Here is a 9,826-nt window from a genome sequence, read left to right as displayed (position 1 = left end):
AGTATTCTTTAAGCACAATTATTAAAGCTTTGGCTGCAAGTGGTAGAGGAAGAACTTTAAACTAAGATGTTAAAGCTATTTTAAAAAATATATTATTTTAGTGAAAGAGATACACGGAGGGGGAACACACACACACACACACACACACACACACACACACACACACACACTAGAGCACTGCTCAGTTCTGGGGTATGGTGGTGCTGGGACCTCAGAGCCTCAGGCATAAATCTTTTGTCTAACCATTAATGCTATCTTCCCAGAAATCTCTGTCCTTTCTAATACTCAATATAAATTAGGAAGTTTCTGGGAGACCTGTCATCAACCTCACCTTGCATCCTCTTCTAATTTCTCCTCTGTTACCACTATTAAGTAGCTGCTGGTTCCCAGCTGGAGAGCAAGGATTGCACCTGCTCCAAAGGCCAGTGGACTCCTCCACTCGCAGTTCAGCCTGGACAGTTTGTGCACCAACACGAAGACCCACTAGGGGTCACTGCAGCCTCAGCGCTATTGTGCCACCAGTTCAGGACACTGAGTGCTGCAGAGGGCGTGGGACCCCCAGCGCCGAGCACCAGGGTCCGAGGCAACTGCTCCCTGCCTTTCTGAGCCAGTCTTTCTGTTTCCCTAGGATACCGACTCTTCAAGTCGAGCTAGGAACCGGTCAACCCAGCAACTCTGGAGCCGCACGCGCTACTGGTGCGAACCTGCCTGCACCTAGCCATTTGACCACCTCCGCTCCGCCCTCTGCCCCTGGCTAAGACCCCGCCCAGTAGGGCCTCCAGGTTCCGGGCCACTGGGCCCCGGCTTCCCTCCGGGGCGTTTCGCTGACACCCAGACCAGCCCAGCTGCACCTTGACTGCTCTCGCCTGGGGCGCCACCCCCGGCACACCAGGAGAACTTTCCCTGTAGCCGCCTGGCTCAGGCGCTCCCGGGTCACATCCGCACCCTTTTTCCTCGGCCGCTTTTATCCGGAGGGCCTTCTGCCTGCACACGCCTTTCTCCGGAGGTCTCCTGCCGGCAAATCCTTCGATCCCTGTTTTCTTTGAATCTGCCCCAGAAACATCACCCCCTCCGCGATTGCAAGGTGTTCTCGGAGTGAGAGCCTGAACTTGGCCGCACGCAGGACCCCCATCCCGCCTTGAAAGAACTCGGACACCCCTGGAGTCTCAACCTTCGACGAGCTGACCTCCCCTAGACCTTGTCGGTAAGGAACCAGCTGCCTTTCCAGATCTTGGCGCTTCGCGATGCTTGCGGGCTGGCAAGGTGGGCGCGGAGGGTGGGGTGAGGGGGTTTTGCAGTGATCTTCGTCTTTGCCCCTGAAGTGGGACTGGGACGTCGTGGATGCGTTGACACAAAGGAACAGCTGAGCTCTCCCGGTTCGGCGGCGGACCTGACCCGGGCTTTGGGGAGGGTTCCGGGCGGGAAGTGCGCGACCGTGCGGGACTCGGGAGGCGGAGCGGAGGTCTGCGCGTAGCAGCAACGCTCTAGGTGGGCGCGGGTGCTGGGGCTGTACAGCTAGGGGCTTTCAGGTCCAGGGAGCCTCCTCCCTCCCCTTATTGCTTCTCTTCGCGTTGCCAAACGACTTTTGTCGTCCACAGGGCTGAGACCGCGCGCCCCCCACCCCCTTCGGAGGAGCCGCAGCCGCGGGATGCGCGGGGGCGCGCCGCCGCCCTCCGGGCCGAGTTCCGCCGGCGCTTTCCCCGCGGTTGCGGGGCGCTGAGTCTACGGCTCCGCTGCTCTTCTCGCCTCCAGCCCGCGGACGCCGGAGACCGCGGGGAGCTGTCCCTTCTCGCCCCCGCCGCTGAGCAGACCCGGAATTAATGCCTCGCACTTGAGGGGATCAGGGGGGCGATTCTGCGCTGGGGTCTCCGCTCGCTCGCGTCGCTGGAGGCGACCGCAGCCGACATGGGCTGCTTCTGCGCTGTTCCGGAAGAATTTTACTGCGAAGTTTTGCTCCTGGACGAGTCCAAGTTAACCCTCACCACCCAGCAGCAGGGCATCAAGGTAGGTGCGGGCCTCGGTTTTTACTGGGGACAAGGGGGCGGTGTGGGCAGCTGGGTGGGCTGCGGGACCCGCGGCTTTGTTTGAGGATTGGCAGGGGTCGCGGCGGGAGGTAGTGCCTCTGCGAGGTGGGAGGGAGAGGTTTGTCCGGTCCCTGGCCCCGGCGCTCATGAAGAGAGTGGGCGTGTGAGGGTAGATTAACTCTGAGTCCCTTCATAAAGGAAAGTAACTTTGAAGTCTCAGTGGATACTCCACGCACCAGCTCTCAGCCGTAGTCTGCGGTTCTGCAACCGAGATCAAAACTCTTCCCACCACCAAATCCCAGAGAGGCGCAGAATTGCATAGATCGCCTGCATGCAGCGCACAAAGTACAGTTTCCCTTGGCTTTGTTGAAGGCGGTTTTTCTCGATAGTGTCATAGGACGGGAGGTTGGGGAGGGAGTATCATACACATTTATTGGGGGTGGTGGTAATTGTTTTACCTGGGTTTGTAGTTGGGCAAGTCCACGTTTGGACAGCAAAGAATTCCTACAGGAGAGCTACTTTTATCCTCACATTTAAGGAAACATCTTTTCAATCGTAGTAACTTGCGCCTGTTTGAAGGTCATTAAATGCAATTACTACGATTAACCTAGAGAATCCAAACAACAACAACAACAACAAAAAGGCTTTAAGGAGTAGCAGATCTCCACTTCTTTAATTTTGATGACTTCTTATGTTTGCAGTTGACAACCTGAGGGACGTGCCTGCGTGTTTGTTTGGCTCTAGCAACAGGGTAATTACCCAGAGAAGAGGGAATCAGGAGTGTTTTGTTTGTCCTTTTCTCCTTTAAATCGCGTAGGCATCTTAGCCACACAACTGAGCCTGAAGAATGGAACCTGCCCCTCCCACCCAGCCTCTACCTCCCACCCCCGCATCAAGTGGAGCTGGCGGTCTGAGAAATCAAGTTAAGGCTGTCAGGTCTCCTTTCTTGGTCTTGTCATGTCAGAAGTTAATTTTAATGGCGTAGGCCATTTCCTTGTGTAAAAAAAAATTTTTTTTCCCTTCATAGTTTCATGCTCACCAGAGTAACTGTTTCTGGCCAAAAACTTCAGCTTTGATATTGCCATTCTTTTTTTTTTTTTTTTAATCATGCTCCAAACACCTTCCCCCTCCAGTTAAAATCAGGAGAAAAAGAAAAAAAAAAAAAAATCAGGGAACTAACTTGCTTTACATATGATGTAATGTTTTGGGGTATATGGTGTGAATGAAATAGGCAAAAAAATTCACAAAACCATGAATTTTTGATAATCAGTAAGCTCTCTGGTGCAGGGGTAGAGATAATTAGAAAAAGACTAACAGTGATCTAATACTGAAACAAAGGAATCTTTCTGAAGTGTAAAGTCTAAAATCATCTGGAGTGTGAACTTCCTATTTAATCATGAAAGCAATGCCCCTGTCAGCTGTGGAATATGTACATTATTCTGTCAAGAGAGCAGCCAAGACTTGGGATCAAATGGAATGATTTGTCAAAGAGACATGAATCAAAAGCCCCCATCCACAACTAGTTTTTATAACCTGATGGTGCTTATCTTGTTTTACAAACAGCTTAAAGATTGGTGAGTGATTCAAAAGGCAAGAGCAACTTAATGCTGTTATTTTGGATAGATGCCATGTAACTAAATAATAATTTAAGGAGGCTTTTGTTGGAAGTAATCATTTTGCAGCAGGCTTGGTCTCTTTCAGTGCCATATAAGCTTGCTACACAATTATTTTGATGGCCAGATGTGTAACACAGATGTCTGCTGAAGTAAACCACATTATCTGAAACTACCATGCCACCCTACAATATTTGTATGAAGCACCTATCTACTCGTGGTGTGTACTAAATTAAATACATAATCACATTTTTAAAATGGAAACATGTATGAACAGCATCTCACATGTGACATATAAGCTTTGGATAGGATTGTTTTGTATATATGTGCCATTTAAAAACTCCTACTTTGATCTATAAAGAAATTAGTAAATGAGCTGGGGAGATGCTTTCATGCTTGAGGCACCAAAAGTCTCATGTTCAGTCCCCAACACAGCCAGAGCTGAGAAATGCTTTGGCAAAAAAAAAAAAGAGAGAGAGAGACAGAGACTGGCAAACAATTTAAAGTTGATAGACAAGAACTACTACTATGGTGTTTCTTCCTGGAATATTACACTTGATAACTTTGATTATCACTAATGGGAGACATTTTACTAATTTCTAAAGAATTTACTTGCATTACTGATACGCTATTGCATTGTGAGTTACAATTAACTGTAGTAGCTGTAAGTATAGAGGAAGTAGTAAAGTGTAAGAGAGACTTGGTAAAACATCTTTTTCCTTTTGCCATTTTGAAAACCACTTTTTGGATTTGTTTAAGTACCAAAGGATAAATTGAAAATTTAGGCTTTTAGTGATTTTTTACAATAAAGTACAAATTTTAAATGGAGTCTAGGAAAAAAAAAATTTTGTCCCCATAGAAAGCATTTCAGCCTGAAGACAAAAATTCACACATCTTCTATGCTAAGATGAATAACATTTCAGGGGAAAATAATCTTCTGTTTGAAAATAGTAAGAAAATGCATAATATCTTTGTATTCATTCTAATGTTATGTAGAAATTTGTCTTAACTTGCTTTAGAAGTACCTCACCTTCACAAGCAGGAAGTCTTTTGCATGTAGTTTATAGTTGAGCCCTATCCAAGATTTTAAAAATCCAGGTTTATGTAAGTTTTATTCTGTTGGTTGTGTGTTGAGTCTCACAATAGCTTTTAGCTGTTTGTGTTCTACTGCTATCTCTGTTGTTTATTTAAGTAGGAATTTCTCCTGTGGTTGGTCTCTTGGTTTTCTGAATAGTGTTTATTCAGGAGAACTTTTGTTATGTCCTTTGTAGTTAGTTCTGTGTGCAGGGTGAGGTAGATACCTTTCTTTTTGTTCTCTTGAAGCATAGGATTCTGGGGAATGAGGAGAAGGGGTGGGGCTGTGGGAGGGTTTTAGGGTTCTGGTGCATGATGGTGGCAAAGTTCCTAACTTGCAGGTGAGAGTGTTTTGCAGACATCTATCACAAGGAGATGAGAAATTGTACCCATGTGTCAACAACTGTACTGTAAACCATTTAATTTCCAATAAAGTAATAATTAAAAATAATAAAAAGAAAGCAAAAGTTCAATGTGACTTAAACTATCAGTACTTTTTTTTTTTTTCTTTTTAAACTAGAGCATTGTTCAGCTCTGGTTTATGGTGATGTGGGTATTGAACCTAGAACTCACAGCCTCAAGCATGAAAGCATGAGAATTGTTTATGTAACATTTACCCCCCCCCCATCACAACTACTTTTATGGATTGCCATTTGATTAGCAAAAGATTTTCAAGGATAAGAACAATCACAAGTTTTCTTTAAAATTTTAGTTCTACACAAAGTGAAACATGGGCTAGGCATGGTGTATTGCTAAATCAAAGCAAAAAAGGAAGGGAAGGAGGGAGAGGAAGGGCAGAAGTGAACTTTGGGGTCCTGTTGCATAATAAAAATTATACCCATTTATCAATGATTGTGTAAACCATTAAACTCCCCAACAAAAATGAAAAAAATTCTCAAAATTGCTACTGCAGATATGACCAAGTGTATTTTTGTTGCAACTACATTTTCTCCTCTGATAATGTGATAAACACTGAAGCGTTCATTTTCCCCTTGATACATTTCACTGAATTAACGAAATAGAGGCCCAGTTAGTAAATGTGACTATGATAGAAGTATCTCTTTTCCATAGACAATTAAGTTTCTAAAATTCAAATTTGATGATGCTCATGTTGTGACAGTTTAAGATAAACCAGTTCATGCTCCCTCAAAAAAGAAAAAATCAAAGTATTTTTCAGCTTTATTGAGATATACCATATGATCATTTTACATTCCCATCATCCTATCACTGGGTTAATTAACCCATGTAGCACCTTACATAGGCATTTATTTATTTAGTAACTGAGAACACTTAAGTTGTAGTCTGATAGCAATATTTCAATTGCCAGCTCTAGTCATCATAGGTATCCCTCTAATCTATATATCCTCAGACCTTAAAGGCCTCTTCAGTTTTACAGGAAGTTTTTTTTCCCTTGAAAAAAATTTAGTATGAAATGCTTTGTTTGTTATCAAACAGCTAACTAGTGGCCGTCCTTCTCTAGGTTTTTATAAATTTTTGTGGTTGGTAGTGAGCCCATTTTAGCATTAAGCTTGAACTAACTTGAACTAATGCAGAGTTTGTGCTACTTTTAGACATAGGTGATACCTTAGTCTGTTTAACAAAATCTCACAGACTGACTCTTATAAACAAGAGAAATTTATAAGTTTAGAGGCCCTCTTTTGTAAGGGCACTAGTTCAATTTATGAAGACTCTTCCTTCATGACCTTAATACCTCTTGAAGGTTCTGCCTCTAGTTACCATTACTGGGGAGTTATGTTTCCAGCATAGAAAGGGGGTCCAGTGCCTGTGGAGGATAACAAACATCCAGACTATGACAAGCAGTAAAGGTAAATCTGAATTGCAGAGACAGAAGCTCAGATTCTACTTCTGACAAGGGTTTGTTATTTTATTAAGACACAAGCAAGATGGGAAACCCACTTTTCCCCCCTCTTTTGTTGCCCTTGTTGTTTTATTGTTGTTGTTATTGATGTCGTTGTTGTTGGACAAGACAGAGAGAAATGGAGAGAGGAGGGGAAGACAAAGAGAGGGAGAGAAAGATACCTGCAGACCTGCTTCATTGCCTGTGAAGAGACTCCCCTGTAGATAGGGAGTCAGGGGCTTGAACCAGGATCCTTACATAGGTCCTTGTGCTTCACACCATGTGCACTGAACCTGATGTGCTACCGCCCAACTCCCTACTTCTTCTTCTTTTTTTTTTTTTTTTAACATTTGTCCTGTTGTGTCTCAGAGTAGGAGCAGACCATCCTTTGTTGTGGGAGTTCATCTTGTTTATGGTTGAACACTTAGTTTTCGCAGCATCCACCCAAAGATGCCATCAGTGTCTCTTGCCCAGTCATTACAAACAAGAATATCCCCAAATGTTACTATGTGCACTCCAGGGGACAGCATTGACTTCAGTTAAGAACCACTGCCATAGGGAATAATAGTGTTTTTATTCTTAGGTGTTTCTGCTCAGTTTTCTGTATTGAACGTAGACCAACTTTTAGATGTTTTCCTTTTTCTCTTTGGGGTAGGATGATTTCCATACTTTATATGTCAGTTCTTCTTCTAGCGTTTGCCCTTCTTCCGTAGCCAGTCAACAGCGTCAGGTTGAGCCTGATGTAAAGTTTTGAGACCTCCTTTGAATCTGGAGAGGTGGCAGTCGCTGACTATGTGGGTCATAGTCTGTCTGTAGCCGCAGGGGCAATTCGGGTCATCTCTGGCTCCCCAGCGATGGAACATAGCGGCGCACCAGCCATGGCCTGTTCGATAGCGATTGAGGAGGGCCCAATCATATATGTCAGTGATAATGTGATACTTGTGTTATTATTATGATACTTATTTGCTTACTGTTCTCACACTAAGAAAATACAATTCCTTGATTAAAAGCAAAGACACAGAAACTAGGTCTCCACAGTTACATATGATTCCACTTAATAGCTGTAGGGTCTTTATAGAGATACTTTTCTTGAATCTCAATTTCTCCTTCGGTACATTGGAACAGAATAGTACTTACTTCATGTGTCCATGATGGTATGTGGTCAGCTCCCAGAAAATTTTAAATTTATTCTTCTCCTTTCTTCATCCTCCCTTGTTCTCGTTAATGCCTTCTTCCTGTCTATAGATACAGTCTAACTTCATTGTTAGAGTTGGTACCTCCCTCATCTAGGCCTGCCTAGAAACTGCTTGTTCTTTCATATACTATACTGTCTTGTGCCTTTTTGTAGAGGGTCCTTGCTGACTGCTGGATGTTTTCCTTTCCCTCAGCACTTATTAATATGAACCATCTTCTAAGACTTGAACCAAGTCTCCCATCTGCTAGAAGGCCATCATCCCGGTCTGACCAGACAGACTTAAGTACCCATTAGGTCCTATAATTCCTGTTATAGTACTTGCCACTTTACAAGTGTTATTTTTGGACAAGTCTGTCTGCTCTGCAGCCTACCTATCAACCCCTACCTAGTAGCTTGAACTGCAGTGCACATGCAATAGATGCTGCTGCTTGTTAAATAGAATTTGAATAGAAGAATGAATAGAGTGTTAACAGTTGGAATAGGCCATATTGAAACTCTTCCGGGTAATGAGGTTCCTTTACCTTTTTATTCCTACTCAAAAGGAATCTAGAATAAAGTGAAATTCTCTGTGAAAAATCTGTTGCCAATATACTCTAATTTTTATGCTGATAATGAGGAGAAAGTGAGATGGTACAGGGCACTGAATGCATATAGTTTATTGAAGGGCTGATAGCAGCCACTTCAGAACGCATGAATCACACCATTTTTCACTGTAAAAGCTACTACTGAGTCTCTCTTTCTCCTTTTTTTTCCTCCCTAAAATAGAACTTTTCCCTTGCAACTGGAGAGTCTTAGAAGAAAAAGCATTTTGCAAGAACAGAAAATTGATTCTTCCATTGTTTTTCCGAGTACCTTACTCTGAAAACTGTGTCAGAACAGTGTCAGTTGGTTTCATAGTGTTGGTTTACGCCATCAAAGACGGGTACAATTCCTAATCATCTGTTTTAAACTAGAAGCTGTTTTAATATCATCTGTTTTAATCTAGAAGCTGTGTAAACCCTCATTCAGTATTGCTCTGTAGTTTACTGGAAAAATACATGGTCAGCATAGGCCATATTAAATTATGAAAAATTGTATTATTTATTTTATCCTTATTTTTTAGGAATTTTAAACTTAGGAAAATTGAGAATATTCACCTATTGGGCCATGAGAGAGAGATATGGAGCGAGAGTGCCATTTACTCATATGTTGGCAGGCCCAACTCTGCAGAAAGACTTAACTTTTTAAAAAAAATTTATTTATTTTCTCTTTTTGTTGTCCTTGTTGTTTTCCATTGTTGTTGTAGTTATTTTTGTTATTGATGTTGTCATTGTTAGATAGGACAGAGAGAAATGGAGAGAGGAGGGGAAGACAGAGATGGGGAGAGAAAGAAAGACAACTGCAGACCTGCTTCACCGCTTGTGAAGTGACTCCCCTGCAGATGGGGAGCCGGGGGCTCAAACCAGGATCCTTGGGGGTCCTTGCGCTTTGCGCCACGTGCGCTTAACCTGCCGTGCTACTGCCCGACTCCCAGAAAGACTTATCTTTTAAAAAAAGATTTATTTAATGAGAGAGACTAGAATCAAAGGGTCACTCCAGTATATACTTGAACTCAGAACTTTACATATGCAAGTCTTGCACTTGATGACTTATTCACCTCCCTGCCTTCTAAATATTCCATTCTGATCCTGAGTGTGTTTTTCTGCAGACCTGTTATAAACATGCTAAGTCAAAGGTCAATTTTATCATGATTCCCAACCCTCTGGGTTCTACTGCTTTTGCAGAATTATAATCACAAGTAAGGCACAAGTAATGCTTACACTACTGGGCAGCCTGCTCTGAATTGCAATGACTAACTTACTTTTGCTTCTGCATTACAAGATTTATTTTCTAAGTCTCATATATTGAGATGAAACAGGCTATCTGTTATCGCCTACTAGAGGTATAGACTAGGTGTGTTAAGGCCAGGAGCCAGTTTGCTTAGTTTGTGACCAAAAAAAAAAATCATCTACAACCACAATTTGGAGAATCTACTATTGTCAGAACTGTGGCTTGCATTCCTGTGCCCTCTGAACCATGTATT

The 9,826-nt window shown here is 43.2% G+C and overlaps 1 protein-coding gene across 2 annotated transcripts in view; it reads left to right on the top strand.

The window, feature by feature from the left end:
* The first annotated feature begins 417 nt into the window (after window positions 1-417).
* The window catches only part of EPB41L4A (erythrocyte membrane protein band 4.1 like 4A), a 349,321-nt gene continuing 339,912 nt past the window's right edge, over window positions 418-9,826 (top strand). Inside the window, exons 1-2 of one of the 2 annotated variants that reach the window (XM_060201270.1) lie at window positions 418-1,204; window positions 1,599-2,004. In XM_060201270.1, coding sequence (XP_060057253.1) covers window positions 1,906-2,004 — 99 coding nt within the window. In that variant the 5' untranslated portion in view covers window positions 418-1,204; window positions 1,599-1,905. The remainder of the gene's footprint in view (window positions 1,205-1,598; window positions 2,005-9,826) is intronic. The other variant, XM_060201269.1, reaches the window with a different exon arrangement.

The sequence above is a fragment of the Erinaceus europaeus genome, chromosome 11 (genome assembly GCF_950295315.1).
Source record: "Erinaceus europaeus chromosome 11, mEriEur2.1, whole genome shotgun sequence".
Lineage (NCBI taxonomy): Eukaryota > Metazoa > Chordata > Mammalia > Eulipotyphla > Erinaceidae > Erinaceus > Erinaceus europaeus.
This window is presented reverse-complemented; position numbering and strand designations above follow the sequence as displayed.